Source organism: Pituophis catenifer, unplaced genomic scaffold, assembly GCF_029215685.1.
Source record: "Pituophis catenifer annectens isolate HBS135680 unplaced genomic scaffold, rPitCat1.0.hap2 SCAF_3, whole genome shotgun sequence".
In the NCBI taxonomy this organism is placed as follows: Eukaryota; Metazoa; Chordata; class Lepidosauria; order Squamata; family Colubridae; genus Pituophis; species Pituophis catenifer.
The window spans coordinates 59332056-59351327 of NW_027256883.1; the positions used below are offsets into that span (position 1 = coordinate 59332056).

At 41.2% G+C, this 19272-nt stretch overlaps 1 protein-coding gene across 1 annotated transcript in view; it reads right to left on the reverse strand.

Annotated features, from left to right (window-relative positions):
• Positions 1 to 11344, reverse strand: part of NETO1 (neuropilin and tolloid like 1) — a 98323-nt gene extending 86979 nt beyond the window's left edge. The window contains exons 1-2 of the mRNA XM_070940993.1: positions 11295 to 11344; positions 7835 to 8048 (exon numbers count right to left, since the gene is read on the reverse strand). Of these exons, the coding sequence (XP_070797094.1) occupies positions 7835 to 8048; positions 11295 to 11344 (264 nt within the window). The remainder of the gene's footprint in view (positions 1 to 7834; positions 8049 to 11294) is intronic.
• Between the last annotated feature and the right edge of the window lie 7928 nt (positions 11345 to 19272).

Sequence of the window (19272 nt, forward strand, 5' to 3'; positions counted from 1 at the left end):
AGCCTTGCTCCGGGTTCCTCTTCTTCTCCAGTAAGATCCCTTTTTCTTCCACCCTCAAGGCACCATCCGAGACTGGGCTGCGAAGAGAGATCGCCGAGGAGAAGGGGAGGCGGAGCCGGGATGGCGATCCTGAGCGCAGCAGCGGGAAAGAGGCAGATTCCCTTGAAACGGATTCAACTCTCCTCTTTTTTTTTTTTCACTCGGTGGCTTCTGCGCTCAGTCCCCCCCCCCCCCCCCACATACACACCGCAGCCGCGCCAAAAGGACGAAGTCCGCAATAGCGGCTGCTTTTTCACGCACAGGGATTTCCCAGCCTGCAGCCACCGCTGCTTCTCGCGCGCGCCGTCAGTGGCATCCACGCAAAAAGAAGAGCCGCGTGGGGAGGGGGAGAGGAGGGGGCGGGGTGAGCGAGGAGAAATAGCCGCTGAATAAGGCAGGGCCGGGAAGGAGGGGGGAGTAGGAGAAATCTAACCGTAGCTTCTGTGAGTGATGTTGATAATCCTCCCCACCTGCTGCTTGCGAAGGTGCTGCCGAAAGGAACAGAGTAATATATACAAGCTGAAACAGGAAAAGAAAGTCCAGTTGCGCAACCGCGCCTCCGGTAAAAGCCGAATCTATAGGTTTAAAAAACAAAAACAAAAATCGAGTGGGAAATTTACCAAACCTTTTGCAGTGTTCCCCACGAAGCAAGTGGGCAGATCTGTTTGCTTTTCATTGGGAAGATCTGCGGCGTTGAAGTACTTAGATAGCAGATAGTCAGAAAACCCCAAAATGGAAAAAAATCAAAAAGTGTCCTGGAAGAAGAAGAAATCCTAAACGACTTCCGTATTTGTTGCGAAGAAAATATACCACCCGGAGTCGAGCTGGACAAAAAGGAGAGGAGGCGGCGACTGTCTTTTGATTTAGCCACACCAGTTACGGCGGAGAGTCCCAAGTAAACCAAAAGTCAGCTGCCTTGGCACTAATACGCGAAGCTTCATCCAAATGATCATTTTCGGCGTGGTCCAAAAATAAGGTCACGACGGATCCCATGCAGTGCCTTACTGGAGCGTTTTCTTAAGGGGGGGAGGGGTGTCTTTGAGAAACAAGAAGTAACAATCGGCAAAAGCCACTTCTCCAAACCAGGAGTCCGACAGCTGCGATCCGAGGAGAGGAAAGACAGATTTCTTGGAATAGAGATAAGGGGAACGCAAAACGCTGCATTCTGTATAGATCTCACTTCTTGCTCGGGCTTTGTGAGCTTCTGCAAAAACGTCCAACCCCAGTCATAGCTAACCTGATGATGTGAAATTTGTGGATTTTAGGACAGGTAGCCCATTGACTTAGAATTCCCGGTCCCAGATCCGCTTGTTTGCAATTTTCCGGTCATTGCCAAGTTAGCCCCTTAGCCGCCTCAAATGGATTGGAGTTTTAACTTCCGCTGGGCTCCCAAATCCTTTTCTTCTAAGGAAAGTGAGCCGCCTAATCTGCTTTTCGCTTCCGATGAGACGCAGGGCTTGTGGCTATTTCTAAACACAAAGGCGAGAACCCTCAACCGACGATGTTCTTATTGGGAGCTGGGACTAATATTCACGCCTCCGGTGGAATTACCCAATGCGTTAACGGGAGCTAGGCGCTTAGTCATAGCGATTGTAGAATCCACGCTCTCCGCAATGATGCCCAAGCAGGTACAAGAAGAGAACAGAGCTTATCATATCGGCTTGGAGAGGACTCCTTTTTCTTTAACTTATGTTTGCCTGAATTCTCTGCAACCAAACTGCTCTTTTCTCAAGACTCACCGTTTCAAGGCACTTTCATTTTGTGTCTGCGGGTTGCCCTTTGGAGGGTGTTTTTTTCCCAAATTCGGCCCCAGTTGTCACCACATGCAGCTCCACCAACTTCTATAAATGTAACAACGTCAAGATTTTTCCCCTCCCCCCTTACTCCCTTCATCAATAGGGTTAGAACTGGAGCAAAAGACAAGATTTGTCTGAAAATTTCCTGCAGGAGAGTGCAGGTAATCACTGCACTTGTAGGTAGGGCCATTTTTGGAGTGATGGTTTCTTTGCAAAGAACTATTGTCTAACTTTCTTTTAAGTGTAATAGAAGAAAAAGAACTAAAGGGGTTGTGTTGATTCTCTCTTCCGTCTGGATGTGAAGGACTGAAAATAAAGGCAGCTAACTTGGGGAATGGTTCAGAAGCAGAAAGGGATCTGGAAAGTTACAAGTCCATATTTCTTGACAAGATGGCCTTCATTGAGTCACTTTTCCTCTCCTTATTTGGATTCCCAAGATACTGAGTTCACAACTTTGCTATATTTATATTTACAAATATTCACTATACCTCTGATTTGCTGAAATATCTATGGAATCACATTAACTGAGCCTAGAGTTAATAGGATTACCTGGTTGGTACTTGGATGAGCAATTACCACAAGATACCAGAGCTGTAGATTATGCTAGGAAGATGAAAATCGTTCTGAAAGAAAGCAGTTGCAAATCTATTATAGGCTATGCCAAGAATATCATTTATCTGTATCAATGAAGTCAAAGATGGATTTAGACAAAAGCTGAGCAAGCTACAGCTTCAAGGCTTCTCTGGATTATATTTATAGTGAATGCATCAGGAACCCAAATATTTCTAAAAAGTATCCAGCCTCTATTTCTTTAAATACCTCAGAGAAGTTAAAGGCCACATCTGCTACTACTCCTAGTGTATGGGCATTATTGATTTGCAGGGTGGAAGCAACCCTGCATTAGGTTTAGGCTATTTAGTTTCGTAACATCACTACAAATGAACACCCAATAATCAGTGGTGAAATCCAAACCAGTTTGCTACTGGTTCGCTGGTCGCACATGTGCAGTACACACCAAAAGAAGGCTTGAGAAGGTAAGTAGAAGGGGGGAATCAGCTGTGCCACACGATTTAGCTAAACCTCGCTGCACAGCTGATACCCCCCCCCCCCGCTGTGCAGTACGCGCCAAAAGGAGGCTTGGGAAGGTAAGTAGAACAGTGAGGGGGGGGTCAACTGTGGCACGCTATTTAGTTTTGCTAGAAAACAGGATTTCTTGCTTTCTAGCAAAGCTAAACCCTACTGATCGTCGGAAATACCGGTTCAGAGGAACCGGTAGATTTTTTAATTGCCGATTCAACTGAACTGGTAGCTTTTTCTTTTACTATCAGTTCACCCAAACTGGTAGTTTTTATCACTACCATTCTCCCGAACCGGAGCGAATCAGTAGCATTTCACCCCTCCCAATAATCCTGTTTGCTTCTTAGTTTTTCTGACTTTTCTGGGGAAAAGTCAGAAATTCAAATTGATGGCAATTATCTAGATCAGGGTTGTCAAACTCAAGGCCCATGAGCCAGATCCGGCCCGCGATGTGGTTGGATCCAGTCCATGGGGCCGTCCTGGAAAATGTAAGGGACTGGGCCCTGTCACTTCAGCCTGCGGTCTACCCACGTCGCTTTGGCCCAGTCTACCCAATGCGAATAGGAAACATCAGGCCAGCGTGGCTTCAGCCCAGTCTACCCAATGCAAAGAGGAAAGATGCCAGCAGTTTGGGGAGTGGTGTCAAGCTGGTCATGCCCACCCAGTTGGCATGCCCACCCAGGCCCCCAAGGTCAACCACAGCCCTGATGTGGCCCTCAGTGAAATTGAGTTTGACACCCCTGATCTAGATCAAAACTACCATCTAGCTGACTTTTTTTGCACCTCACTATGGGCAATTCTGTCTCAAGGATTAATAACATTGTTAATACAATGTTAATTATGAATTGAGAGCCAGTTTGATGTAATGGTTAAGGTATCAGGCTAGAAACTGAAAGATCATAAGTTCTAGTTCCTCCTTAGGCACAAATCCAGCTGAGTTATCCTGTGCCAGTCATCCTCCCAGCCTTCAGGAGGAGGCAGTGGCAAACCACTTTGCCAAGAAATCTGCAGGGATTTGTCCAGGCAGTCACTAGTAGTCGAAAAATGACTCAAAGGTGCCAAAACAAACAAACAAACAAAAGAAAAATGTCATACAAATATCTGCCTGCATCCCTGTGAGTGCCAAGCAAAGCTGCAGAGCCATGTTTTTATGTCCTTCCAGAAGGCCAGTAGAATGGGAACCTATCTCACTTCTGGGGGCAATGGCACAGAAGGTTTTCTTCCTGAATTACTTTACTTTGTTGTAATTTTAGATATCAAACTTAATAGAATTTTTAAAATAGGCTACATCCTGAATCTCACTTGTAAGATACTAGTTATTTTATAAATGTATTTTAATTCTGGATTGGATTGGATTGGATTGGATTGGATTGGATTGGATTGGATTGGATTGGATTGGATTGGATTGGATTGGATTGGATTGGATTGGATTGGATTGGGCTGGGCTGGGCTGGGCTGGGCTGGGCTGGGCTGGGCTGGCTGGGCTGGACTAATGGAACCCACAACATATTTTCCCTGTCTGACTGGTTGGGAAAGGATGATGTAATGGATGGTTCTGACTTCATGTCATGTAGGGCTTTAAAGGTGATAACCAATACCATGACTTGAACCCAGAAGCAGGCTGGGCTGCAGCTCATGTGCTTGAGCTGATATTACATGTGCCAGTCTTTGGGAACCCCAAATTGTTTGATTGGTCTCACTTTGTACCAACTGAAGCCTCCATATACTTTTCAAGGGTAACTCTATGTAATGTGCATTGAAACAATCCAAATAAGAGATGACCAGAGCATAAATGACCGAGTGGAAAGCCTCCGTATCCAAAAAAAGGGTATAACCTTTTTGTTATACAAAGTTGAGCAAACTAGTCACAACTGCCACACCTGCCACCTAATCTTTGAGCAGGAGCTGTGAGTCTACTAGAATCCCAAGATTATGCATGGAGTAATTCAACCCCATCCAAGATCAAAGATATTAATTTTCCTGGATGCAGACAGGCATATTATATTTAAGTAATATACATATAGTTAATAGTTTATCATGTAAGTGAGATGATCTTGAATTGTAACTCGCATCACCTTTGACTACTAATTATAATGGGTCAGCTAAAATACAGATTACCTACTTCCTTTATATAAAAATGACTTTTTCATTAAAATAATAATGAGATAAATATCAGTAAAGCCAGGTGATATAAAAGTACTTTCTAATACCTAATGCTTTCTTTTCTCAGATACAGTGAGTGAGAGAGAAGAATTCTGCTTTTTCACACAATGCTGCCCTAGGACAGGGATCCCCAACCCCTGGACCAAGGCCCATTACTGGGCTGTGGCCTATTCTGAATTGGCCCACGTGAGTGGCTGGCGGAGGACATGCACAACTCAATGTGCATGAGCAGCAGGCCGGTGGGTACTATCACTTGCATGCACCAGCCGGCCGCTTACACAAGTCAAACTGGCCCAGTTCCCCACCTCCCAGCCAGGCTGCCAAGCTAGCAATAGAAAAACTCAATGGTTTGAAGCTTATCCAAATCAAAATATTTTAAGCTTATCCTGAAAGATAAACTAGATAAGCAAATGAACAGTTCTTAGTCAAGTGGTTCAAGAATTGTAGAATATGGCCACTAAAACATCTTCCACAATGTAGTCATGGCTGAGAAAGAAATAAAAAGATCACCATGAAACATTGTGTAGATCGACCTCCCCACCCCCCTTTTTCTTCTAGCATTCTGTTGCTTTTACTAATGTTCATTCAGCAAACCTTTGGCTGACCAATTGTCTCTATACTTGTGGTCAAAACATTAAGTCAGCATGAATTATTTCTGAGAGAGACTTAATTTCATATATTCATAAACATTTGTTTATAATGTTCATAAAAATGTTAACACCAATATTAACGCTATTAATTCACATAGTTATTTAACATTATCATTATTAAAGAGGGCAGAAGAAGTAAGGACTCTGTCTAACTGCAATCCCACAGAGTAGACTCAAAACTCATTTCAGTTATATAATCCATTTAATGCAGTGTTGGCTTTATTATTGATTTGATATAGTTTAGAGACTGCCCAACTCTAGAAGGATCTGGCAAGCTTACAATTTAAAAAAAAAAAAAGATAAGTACAATTAAAAAAGGAAAAAGAGCATAAGTATCCAGAAGGCTCTATGTAAGAACAAATGCCCTTGAGGGACTCAACCATCACTGTGCCCAAGACCTGGGAGGAAAGCCAAGTTTTCAATGACTTTCTGAACATCATCAGGGTGGGAGCTGTATGGATTGTTTTGGAGTAGGGGGGGATGATGCTATTTCAGCAGGAAATACAGTTCCTAGGTAACAATATATGGCATGGTTAGAGGGACCCAAATGTATTCAACATGACCGATTTCTCCAGGTAGGTAATCCTTCAAACAGCCAAGTCATGTATCGAGGTCTGTGGCTTTAGTCTTATATGTACATAACATGCAAACACTGCAGCACATGAACTTATTTGGAAAGAAAGCAGTTGCAGTCCTATCCTGTTTGGGCTGCAACTTTCTGGATAATCACTAGGCAGCAACAAAGAGTTTTCCATGCGTCTTTGCTACCCTGGAATCCTTCTGCAAGATATTGCAGTCTAGCTCTGATAGCCCTAACATTTTCAGCAGAATCCAGCTAGGGTTAGTATTTGGGAAAGCAGTCATTCAAATGTTGTTCAAAAGAAATATAAAAGCTAATGAAAAGATTTATAGAAAGAAGTTAAGCATTAAAAGGACAAATTACCCTAAGTGGTAACAAAATCAGATAATAAAGCTTGGGGTAGGGGGAAGGCCCATAAAATAAATCCTAGCTTAGTCACAAGGAACTGTTGATGTTCACCTTGGTTCTGATCTGTAATAAAATCAGAATGCCCTTTCTTCTGCTGAGTGGCAGAACTGATAAAAAAGAAGCAATTAAACTATTGCAGGGGTGATTAGAGCAAACTGGTATTTTATTGAGTTGTTTCTCACTAGTTACAAAGACACAAAAGGCAATAGTGACAGGATTCTCAAGTAACATTAGAAAAGAAATTTGGGAGTGCTGATACACAATATCAGTGCTATATGTTACCGCCCTATATATCTCTCAAAGATGCTTCAAGTGGGGATTGTATATACATAATGAAGGCAATCAGGCTAAGTTGCTGCTCAAAGTCTTAGAAGTAATGGGAACTGTCACAAGGACAGAAAAAGGAGTATATTGAATTTCAGAAACAGTCCATTAATCTGTTGCAGGAAACAAACTCATCTTTACACTCTAATAGATTTTGTGCTTATGTTTATGCCATGTTAATTGATGCTGTTGTTGCTGTTTTCCTCAAGTGCCAAAACATGCCATTTAAAACAAAAAAAGAGTGGTTTCTTACCTTTGGATCTCTATGGTCTTTTAGGATTAATGCCCACTCTCATACCAAGAAGGAGTGCGATGGCTCAGCAGTTAAAGATGCTGAGCTTTTCAGCTGGAAACCTGACAGCTTGGGTTTGAGACCCAAGTGCTGTACAATGGGGTGAGCTCCCATTACTTGCCTCAGCTCCTGCAAACTTAGCAATTTGAAAGCATGCAAATGCAAGTAAATGAATAGGTACCACTTTGGTGGGAAGGTAATAGCATTCTGGACTCTTCGGCTGGCCACAAGACCATGGAAGGATCTTTGGACAACATTGGCTTCCTCAGCTAAGAAATGGAGATGAGCACCCCCCCCCCCCGAATCAGACACAACTGGACAGGAAAACCTTTTCTTTTTCAATATCAAGAGGGACAATACATTTATTTAATTAACATTTAAACAGCTTGAACAATTCCTCCACCAAAGTCAATGAACCATCATTGTTTCTGAGAAAAGTATGTTTCGTGTAGACCCTTCAGAACCAACAATTTAATTAGGTTCCTCAGCTCCATTTAGGATTTACTAGATTAAGGTTTGGTTTGGTTTTGGTTTGGTTTGGTTTGGTTTGGTTTGGTCTGGTCTGGTCTGGTCTGGTCTGGTCTGGTCTGGTCTGGTCTGGTCTGGTTTTTTTATACAACTTTCCTAAGTTCCATTTGGCCCCTTGGCTGTTTTTTAGAGTCAGCACTTCAGTTTCCTTTTGAATGCCTGACTTAAAATAATTACGATTGTTGTTGTTCCTGGTACCAAAAAATCCCAAAAAATCAAGAGTAGTAAATAGAAGAAAAAAACTGCACAAGAAAAGGTCTAATAAAGGACGAGAAGAGAAGTAATTCAGGGAGACTGAAAAGAGTAAAGATGGTAGCCATAATTGTATGATTTAAATCCCTTCCTCTTTTTAATATGTTATGTTTCCACATATAAAAATTAGGGGTGGCCCTTTGGTGAAACAGTCAACTTCATTATTTTACATCACCAAAGGATATCCATCTAATAGTAAAGCAAAGAGCAATTTTAAAAACTGTAGAATGTTGAAAAACTAATGTTGAAAAGTGGACCATATAAAAATGTATACCACAATGAACATGAAAACCTATTGCTCCTGGACAATTATTATCTTGCAAATACTTGAATGGACTTCCCAAAAGATCAGTCTAGGCCAGGGGTGTAAAACTGGCAGCCCAGGGACTGGATGTGTCACATGAAGGCCACACCCACCCCAGCTCCACAAAGGGAAAAACGTCATGTTATGTCACGTAATGGCAACATGACACAAGTTTGACACCCCTGGTCTAGTCCATTCTCCTCCCAGCCATCAAACTCCAGCCAAGCTCTGGTGCTTGATCTTGTCACCATACCACCACTTCCTCAACCCTTACCTCTAATGTATTGCTTTTCCTTGGTCTGGGTAGCAAAGGGAGATATTAGATACCTCTCTCACTTTCGAGATGGGCACCCATCGTTTAGTTCTTCCTCCTTGGAACATCTGGGCTATGTTTCTCCATCTTTGTCAAGATGCTATATATGGCAATAGCTTAGCAAAAAACTGGCCTGTCTTGTTATAATTCATTTTAATTCCTGTGAGAGACTGCCAAAATATACCTGTCCTTCATAACTGACATATTTTAGATTACCCAGTAAAATATCCATAGTGAAAAGTGAAACCCATGCATTTGCCAGTCAGTGTACCTTCAGCAAAAAATTCCTACCTTTGGTGTTCTTTATAAATGAAGGTATATCTTTTTGATCAAGGAGAACTTCTACATATACAGTAATTATTGTGTCTTAGAATTAAGTGATGAAAGATGTCTCTTGGGCAGGGGTGGGTTGTACTTACCTTTACTACCAGTTTGCAACGGGAGCACGCACGTGCACTTCTGCACCTGCGCAGAAGCTTCTGCACATGCGCAGATCACCCATGATAACATTGTGGCAGGTGTGCAGAGCCTCCCGCTGGTTTTACTGCCAGTTCTATAGAACCGGACCGAACTGGGAGCAACCCATCACTGCTCTTGGACCATCTGCAAATGGTGCTAAAGGCACTTACAATGCCGTTTCCTTCTAAGGTTTAAACATGTGAGCACAAATTAACCTTTTTTCATACACATTTTCCTAAAGTTGTTGGGGAAAAAAATAAAAGATACTCTTTAACTGTGTAACTGAGCTGCTACTGTGTGTGTTTCTGTGTGTGTTAAGATGCAGTATATGCATTAAAAGTATATTTCTTGGCATTACAAGCTGCTGTGTGAAGTATAATTAAATTACAGTTTGCATTAATTTTTAATGACGATTCTACAACTAGTTTTGTTTTCTTCCTTTTGTTCAATACTCGCATGTGCTTATTTCCATTTTGGATTTCATGTTTAAGTGAACAGCATGGAGGTTGATTAAAAGAGAGCTCATCCCACTCAGCAGCCACTTACAAAACAGGAGCAGCTGCCAGTCGAACCGTTAGGCAATTTGAGACACACCAAGGGGGTGTGAGTAAAACCTGCAGCCCATTCCAAGAATATTTAACAGCATGATTCAGAGAAAGTTGCAAATTAAACGGAAGGAACTGTTAAAAAAGAGAAAATGCAGAGAATTTAAATAGAAACATGATGGATTTTGAAGAGAAGCCTCACGGTTTAAAGGTGGAAAAAGTTTGAAGATACCATGTATTCTCTCATAAAAATGCTATGCATGCCGTGATGAGATTCAAATTTTTTAACTACCAGATCTGTGGGCGTGGCTTGGTGGGCGTGGCTTAGTGGTCATGTGATTGGGTGGGCATGTGACTGAGTGGGCATGGCCAACTCGGTATCATTCACATCGAGGGGCACCTCGCCTGGCCTCTCCTCACCCCTCCCCTCCCAGCCAGTCCTTGCCTCGTCTTGCATGTTATGGTGAGAGAGGAAGCTTTTTCAAAGTCATCATCTCCTTGATACTAGCCAATAAGATAAGATGTTGTTATCAGAAGACCTGATGCACATTTCCAAGTATTGTTTATCACCATTCTCTTGGTAAGACTGGAGAGATTTATAAAGAATAACAGAGGTTGAAAGGACCTTGGAGGTTTTCTAGCCCAACCTCTGCTCAAGCATGAGACCCTATACTATTATGAACAAATTTCTTCTTAAAAACCTCCAGTGATGGTATACCCACAACTTCTGAAGGCATCCCATTCCTCTGATTAATTGTTCTCACTGTCAGGAAATTTCTTCTTATTTCTGCATTCTACATGATTTTTGCAAAATGCACTAAAGCTTGAAGAATACATCTCTGTTTATACTGATAAAGATTATTCTTTTTGAACATTAAAGCATATAGTCAAGCAAATATTTCCAATCCATTGTAAATGAAAACAAATTTGAAAGGCATTTTCAAAGCAGTCAGTGGATGTCTTACCATTCTTTCTCTTCTCTTTTAATTAAATCTTTCTGCTTTATTTTTTTTCTTGGGCCTTATTGCAATATTCCAAAACTTTCACAGATCCTTCGCAAAGAACCACTTCTAATTGTTTTCATTCTCAGTTTTTCTGGTTACAGAACTTCCCTTCTCCTTTGCTCATCATTTCACCCTTTAATGATATTTGTACGTACTTGCAAGAAAAGGAAGCATTTAATTTTGAAGCTGCCTGGGTGAGGGCAGCCCGCCATATCCAGGCCCGGCTTTATTCCGGTCTGGCAGCCACCACTGCCTCGCGAATCAGCCACCAGCCTGCCAAGCCCAAGCCCAACAGACTCCAGGCCAGTCTCCCAGAAACTGGGCATGAAGGGACAATCACGTTCAGTCCCAGGTTGCCTGGAAAGGCCGGAAGGCAAGGCTTCCGGGCCCAACAAAGGGGCCAGGGGTGGGACTTCCTCCCCTCCCTCTTTTTGGGAGATTTTCAACAAAGGGCTGGGAACTTCAAGCGAGGCATGTACTGCAGCCTCGCCCATCCCCACCGGCAGCTCTGGGCTGGGCAGCAGTTTGGCTTTCCCAGCTGGCTCTGACTACAACCTTACCTTCCTCCTGTGGCTGGTGGCAGAGGGGAAAGAGAGCCAGGATGAGTCATCGCTGCTCGGCTCTCCACCAGCTCGCATCTTGCCCCCTGCCTAGATTCTTTGCAGCTTCTGGGCCTCGCCTGCCAGTGGGCGCAAGGCAGGGGTGACCAGGGAGCACAAGGTTATGCCACCCACATTGGCCCTCTGACAGCTGCCCTTCCCTTGCCCACCCGCCGGCCCAAGTGCTTCAGCCAAGCGTGGGTCATCGATGTGAAAATGGTGCGAGCCCCATGGGTTGGAAGGTAAGGCTGATGGCGGGGAAGGAAGATCTGCTCCAGGCTTGCTGTGCTCAGCCGAAGAGCCGCTTCGTTGGGGGGGGACGACACAGTGAGGCAAAGGTGCCTGCTCTGAGATGCCACCTGGTCAACCTCCTCTCTGCCTCAGGTCCTGCATCCAGCCCACGACAAGGAGACATGCCGCTTCCAGGCCAGCCAAGCCAGCAGATGGGTGAGTGGCCAACCCTTGGGGGAGGCATTTTCTCTCAAGCCTCCCACCCAGAGGCCCCATGGAAGCCAAAGCTGGGCCCGAAAGGCGGCTGAGCCTCAATGTGCCCCCCCCAAGGCAGCCCTTTGACTGATCGCAGCAAGCCCAGAGCAGACCTTCCTTCCCCACCGTCAACCTTACCTTCCAGCCCATTGGGCTCACACCATTTTCACAGCAACGGTCCACACTTGGCCAAAGAGCTCGGCCTAGTGGGCAGGTGAGGGAGGAGTGGCTGGCAGAGGAAAGATGCAGGCTGCGTAGCCTTGTGCTCCCTGGTTGCCCCCCCCCCACACCTGCTGGCAGGTGAGACCCAGCAGCTGCGTAGAATCACCTGGTTCCCGGGAGACTGGCCAGGAGTCTATTGGGCTCAGGCTAGGCAGGCTGGCTGGCTTGCAAGGCAGTGCTGGCCTCTGGATCGGTGCTGGGATTGCTGTTTGGGATGAAGCCAGGCCTGGATACAGCCGGCTGCAGGGCGAGGTGATCCAACGGGGGTAGGCAGTTGCCACCCAGGTGAGAGGTGGGCGTAGGCCTATGGGACTGGCTGTAGGGTGAGGCGATCAGATGGGCGTAGGCTATGACCAGCTGCCAGGTGGGCGCAGGTCAACCACCCTTCCCAACCCCGCTTCCCTGAGGGGGCACCCGGCTGTGTTTACCTGTTATGCTGCTGGAGTGATCAGGAAATGCCCAAGGTGGCCGTTTGGGAGCAGGCCAAGATGAGCAGGAGGCCACTGCATCATAGGCCGCAGCAAAGGCAGGCAAACAGGCTGGGCCGCATGGCCACGTAGTCAAGACAAGGGAGCCAAAGCAGAACTGCAGCTATGCCGCAGTGTGACTCTAAAGCACCAACCAAGATTTGCGAGGCCAATAAGTCAGGCCAGGCTGGGCCAGCCAGCAATTTAACAACCAGTTCATCCAAACCAGCCTGAATCGGCTGAATCCCACCACTGTATGTATGCCTAAGTAGCTGACAGAGAGATAACGATGCACATGCACGTGTGTCCACATGCACACACGCACACATGACACAGCTAAGACACACAGAGTGTAAAGAAAGACCACTGACTCATATTTATGATGGTTGCAGAGTTCCGGGGTCATGTGATTGCCTTTTGCGACTTTCTGACAAAGCAAAGTCAATGAGGAAGCCAGACTCACTTACCAACCAATGTTACTAACTTAAGAACTTAAGAGCAATGATTCACTTAATAACTGTGGCAAGAGAAATCATAAAATGGGGCAAAACTCACTTAACAATTGTCTCACTAGCAACAGAAATTTTGGGCTCAATTGTGGTTATAAGTCGAGGACTACCTGTAAATGCGACATAGCTCAGAAAAGGCTTTGTATTTCTATATCCATGGGGGCACTATATACATGGGGCTAATTCATTTATGAATACAAACCAAATAAAAATGGGGAATATTGTTCATATGGTTGGAACATTGTGATATAAGGATGAAAAAGCAAGTAGGTTTATTTTTGTAGAAATGTGCTAACTTGAGTCAAGTGAGGCATTTTCCAAATGTTTGACATGCTGAGCCCAAAAGGTTAGCCATCACTGGTTTAGGAAAAGGACTTTTTTTAAAAAAAAATGTTTAATAGAATGAATTTAAATGAATATTTTTTGCTGGGTTTGGTGAGAGTGAAAGAATTAGTGAAGAGTAATGAGAGCTTCTATAAGAAGGAGGATTAGTGTTTTTCTGGCAATGTCAGAATGGAGGGTTTTTTAAAAAAAAATGAAGAAAAGTGAAAGAAAGTAGAAGGAAAGTAGAATGTTTTGAAGATGAATAAGTATCAGTCCTGTATGAAAAAGTATAGACGATAGATTAAAAGGCCTCCCAGCAGAATAAATGAAAAATGGTTATAATGAAAGATCCTGCAGAAGCTGAGAATGAAAAGAATATTACAAAGAGCTGCTGAAAAGGGTGGAGCTATTCTAATGAAAAGGGTGTTTGATGGAATGATAAAATGAATGGATTGAGGAGGGGGAAATTAACAAGAAAAAACTGGTGAAAAAAATTGTGAGAGAAGGTTATTATTTAATGTGCATAGATAATACATTTATAATTGCAAAGAATGCAGTCACTAAAAGAAAGAAATGGTTTAATTATAAAGAGGCACAAAAAGTTCTGAGTGGTTTTGATGGGGAAAAAAAGATACTGATTCTGAAGTGGGTTAAAAAAAATAAGGTACCTCCAACAGAGTGAATGGAATTAAGGACGGAAGCAGTGGAATTGTTTGGAATAAAACTAAAGAAAAACTATAAGAAGTACTGTAGTGATTTTTTGAGGAGGGGATGAATGTCACATGTTGAAGAACATAATTTAAATAATAATGTTGAAAAACTGGTGAACCGGAAGTCATCTAGGAAGGTGTAAATGGTGTAACTGGAGAAATGCTAAAATATGCATATGGTTTGTCTACAGCTGTATGTAGACATATGGCTGTATGATAGTTTAACATGTTTATTCCTCTATACAAAAGGAAAAATCCATGTTCGTGAAGAATGTAGACCAATTATAGAACAAATAAAACCAGAGTTCTCACTGTCACGTATAAATGCCTAACCCATATGCCCACACCACGAGGCAAAAACCTGTGAGGGTTAACTTCCACAGCCCCCTTCACCTCTTGACCCCTCCTCATCTTTAACTCCACCTCCAAGGTATATAAGCTCTATCCATGCGGTCCGGAGTCCAGTTCCAGCTGACCACCTGTGATAGATAGACATGTTGTAAATAAACACTTGCTGATTCAACATCTGTTTTGTGTGCTGGAGTTATTGGGCCAGATCCTTGAAAATAAGCAACACTCACGGCACAAATAATTAGGTTCAATTCATAGTTTGGACATATTATATCCAGAGTAAGAGGGGGACGAGCAGGAGAGGGAGGAGCAGGAAGAAGAAGAAGAAGAAGAAGAAGAAGAAGAAGAAGAAGAAGAAGAAGAAGAAGAAGAAGAAGAAGAAGAAGAAGAAGAAGAAGAAGAAGAAGAAGAAGAAGAAGAAGAAGAAGAAGACAACAACATTCCAAAGGCAAGGAATGCATCTCTGAGAGACCTAAAAGAGTTGGCTGAGGATAGATCATATTGGAAGAAAACAATTTCTCATGGGATAGATCACAAATATCTTGTATTTCTACATCCATTCTTATGCATGGGAGCATGGGACTAGGGCATTTATTAATTCATGGTAGCCAAACAATTAAACCGTACATAAAATTGTGTAATGTTGTTCATATGGTTGGAATATTGGTTTTAAAGATGAAAAAGTATATCTAAATTAGGTATGTTTTTGTGGAAATGTGCTTCTCAGGACTGAGAAACAACTGAAAGCAAAACCCAAATTAAGTTAATTAAGTTTCCTACGGTTTATATTCTGCTGTTCTTTTAAAAAAGCAGTGAAGTTTCAATTTTCCTAGATGCCTGATCTAGGAGGAATTCACCTTCAGTTTCCAAGTAGCTGCCTGAAGGATGTCTTTCTACATCAGCTACCTGGGCAAATGGTAAAATGATGCATTATTGAAATGCTTGTGAAAAAAATAATCGCAGATTAAAACAGGAAGATTGTGAAAAAAGAAAAAAAGCAACGAAAACAAAAACAAAAATATTTCATCACTTTTGAACCATTTTGCATTTGTATATAATTTGTGTATATGTCTTGCTCTATGTGTGTTTGTGTGTATTTGTGTACACACACAAACATAATATGTGCATTTGTACTTTATACACTGATAAGTTTAATAAAATGTTATTATAAAAACATAAAAGTATATGAAACCATGAAGACTTTTACATAGGAATAAAAATTACCTGTGTTTATGTACCAAAAATTGTCTTCAAAAAAGACAATAAATAAAGCTTATAAAGGAAACAAAAAGACCACCTCTTCAGCAATCAACACCTGGATAAGCAGGGAATATGCCTGTATTAACACCAGACAATCAAGAAGTAACCCTAATCAAGGAACAACCAACTCAGACAAATAATCAAGCAGTAAATATACAGCCTAATCAGGGAACTACCAAGGAGAAAGTCCCACCAACACTGTCAGTCAAATCACTGGATTTAAACAGAGAGCAAACTTTGCACTGAAGATGTTACCTAGTCTGGTAATGAAACATCTGTAAGCAAATATGTAAGCTCATAGAGCACCAAAGTACCCACAGTTCAACCTTGGGCTACGTATATTCTCTTCCATCAATAAGAAACAGCTTGATCTTTCATTCCTAGATTTTTCTGGAGGTGCTTAGAAGCTCTGAAACCAGGAAGAGCTGGTTATTCATTTCAAATCATCCGGGAGTGGAAGAAGGATGACACCATCTCTTTGTGTATTCAGAATTTGAAGATAGATAATAGATAAGTAATTGATAGATTGGGGGAAGGGAATTGAGGAACTATTGTCTATTTTTCTGTTTTCTTCATTCAAAATCAGCAACACAATTATTCAAGTTCTAAGCATGAATTGAAAAAGGTTAAATTTATTCAATAAATGATAAATATAGGTATCATTTATTATTCAATAAATGATAATATAGGTAATGATATTTATGGATATACTGCTCTTTCTTTTTCAGAATGTTGCCAGTAATATTGCATTAGTGTTGAGTGCATGCAACTATTTTCTTATTGTTTCAGGAAAAATCCATTAATTACTTTTAGCAGAAAATAAAACCTAAACTTGTAGTCCCATAATGTTAATAAATTATGTTTTTAGCATTCCTTTCCTACAAATCTTCAGACTTATAAAGGATTTAAACCTCAAGAATCTTCTTTAGAACTACCAGATGTTCTTCTAGAAAACTAATTTCCACTAATCAAATTATTATTTAATAATTTGATTATTAAATAGTAACTTGTCATTACTTCCAGTGATGGGATTAATATAATGTATGATTTAGCAGTAGTGCTTTAAAATATTTTATGCATGAAATATTTCATCTTTAGGTGTTCTGACAATTTAACAGGACATCCCTTATTTATTAAAATAATTTATATCCCGCTTTTCTACAATCAGAATGATTTGCAATAAAATGTGAAACTTCCATTTAGAAAAAGGTAGAACATACAAGTTCATTTAAAGTAGCAAGGTTAACTATGCAATATCTTCTGCTGAACCATTGGGTTATTTTCCATAAGACAAAATGAGAAAAAGGGTCCCCCTCTCAATTAATGGTAGTAAAATTTACATAGGGATATATAGCACCATGACTTTGTTAACTCTACCCATTATTACAATTTGAAATTCACTATTTTTCTCCTGCAGAAATGTATTCTATCAGTGTTATCACTTCATCTCCTTTGTGTCTATCAAAGTAAATTCTCAATAGTCAAATCTACTTCACAGACTGACATTTTCTGCAATATTTTCATTAATTTGTAAACACAAGACATGTTTTCTATTCTTTTCTTCTTTTCTATACTTCTTTTTCTATTAGCCATCAATGGTTTTATCACTAATTTCAAAGCCTTTATTGTTTTATGCTTTATTATAGACCCATATGAATGCCATCAGAATACCAGCTGTGAGATAGCATTGTACTGTTGGCTGCTTCAGGACTAAAATTATCTAGTTGGTCTGTAACTCATTTTACATAATTTTCATTAGATGAGGTTTTGGAAAGCTTTAATGGCCAAATTTCAGGAATTGGGTAACATTTTAGAGCCATAGTTAAATAACAACAGAAAAGAAACATTGTTCTGCTGATTTTTTTCAGATTAGAAGAAACAATTATCTAGACATTTCTAAAGAATCTAAAGAGAATTATATTTCACTTTGAGACATACATATTATATATGGATGGTATCAAGCTGCAAGTTGCATTAGTAGACAACATTAGGACTTTAAACTGAATTGAAACAAAAACCCATTTCTAAATAATTTTGAGACGGTTCACCTATGAACTATATTACTGCCCCTGCTGATCAACACAGTGGACCTAAAATGAAAACTATTTACTGTCTTGTCACCATTTGTCTGTCAATTTTTTAAAAAGCATTACTTTAAAAAAATTATGACTCTCACAAGATGTTAGCTTTTCTGCTTGAAATACTGGGATGCTTGGGCAAGAATGTTGGATTTCACAAAATGCAAACAATTTTACAATTTCAGATTTTGCAATATATAAAATATGTATTTATTTTAAAGAATAGAAAATTTAAAAAAATAAAAAAATAGGTCTGCACCAGGGACTACCTACAGGATCATAAAACACTACCAATAATCCTTTAATCACTGGAAGGAAATCATGGATCTAAATCAGGATCAAGACTAAATAGAGATAGAGGTTTCTCTATTTGTAGCTCATGATCTAGAGTTTCAGATAGTGAAGTAAACTAAACTGATTCTCTTTCTCAGTAGAAATATTGGAAAATAGGGTCTTAAAAATATTGTGAAACGTCCATATATCGATGGAGATTCTCAGTCATCCAGGTAATGGTTGTCCCAAAGGTGCTTTTTCAAGAGGCAGCTGGACTTTCTGGTTTTTCTTTGAAGACATTTCATCTCTTACCGAAGAAGCTTCTTCAGCTTCATGGATAAGAAGCAAAACATTTTCAAAGAAAAATCAGAAAATCCAGTTGCCTATTGAAAAAGCACCTTTGAAACTTCCACAGTTTTCCTGATCTGTTCCAATGATTATTTATTTATTTATTTATTTATTTATTTATTTATTTATTTATTTATTTATTTATTTAATTAATTAATTTCTATACTGCCCTTCTCCTGCAGGACTCAGGGCGGTGTACAGCCAAGATAAAACATAGCATATAAAATTTAAAAAACACTTTAAAAAACAATTAAATAATTTTGGCCGAAGTTTAAAACAACCCAATTAAAACTGAATTCAATTAAAAACTGAGAGGATGGGATCAAGCCAGCCCGGCTAGATGGAATAAGTGTGTTTTCAGGGCCTGACGAAAAGTTTGGAGGTCTGATATCGTGCCTATCTCAGGGGTCACGTCATTCCAGAGGGCAGGTGCTGCCACAGAGAAGGCTCTCCCCTTGGGGGTCGCCAGCCGGCACTGTCTTAAAAATACACTCAGTTAAGAAATGTTGTCATGTGGTTTTCCATTTATTCTTTTATTTAAAAACTAGAGTTCTTATATGTCTGTTCATGAGAAAGGAACAACTTCTTGTAAAGAAACACTTTATCTGAAGATCAGTGGTGAAATCCAATTTTTTTTTACTACCGGTTCTGTGGGCATGGCTTGATGTGCGTGGTGTGGTTTGGTGGGTGTGGCTTGGTGGACATGGCAGGGGAAGGGTACTGCAAAATCTTCAGTTCCACCCCACTCCAGGGGAAGGATACTGCAAAATCTCCATTCCCACCCCACTCTAGGGGAAGGATATTGCAAAATCTCCATTCCCACCCCACTCTGAGGCCAGCCAGAGGTGGTAATTCTCTGAACTACCCAAAGTTTCCACTACCAGTTCTCCGAACTGCTCAAAATTTCTGCT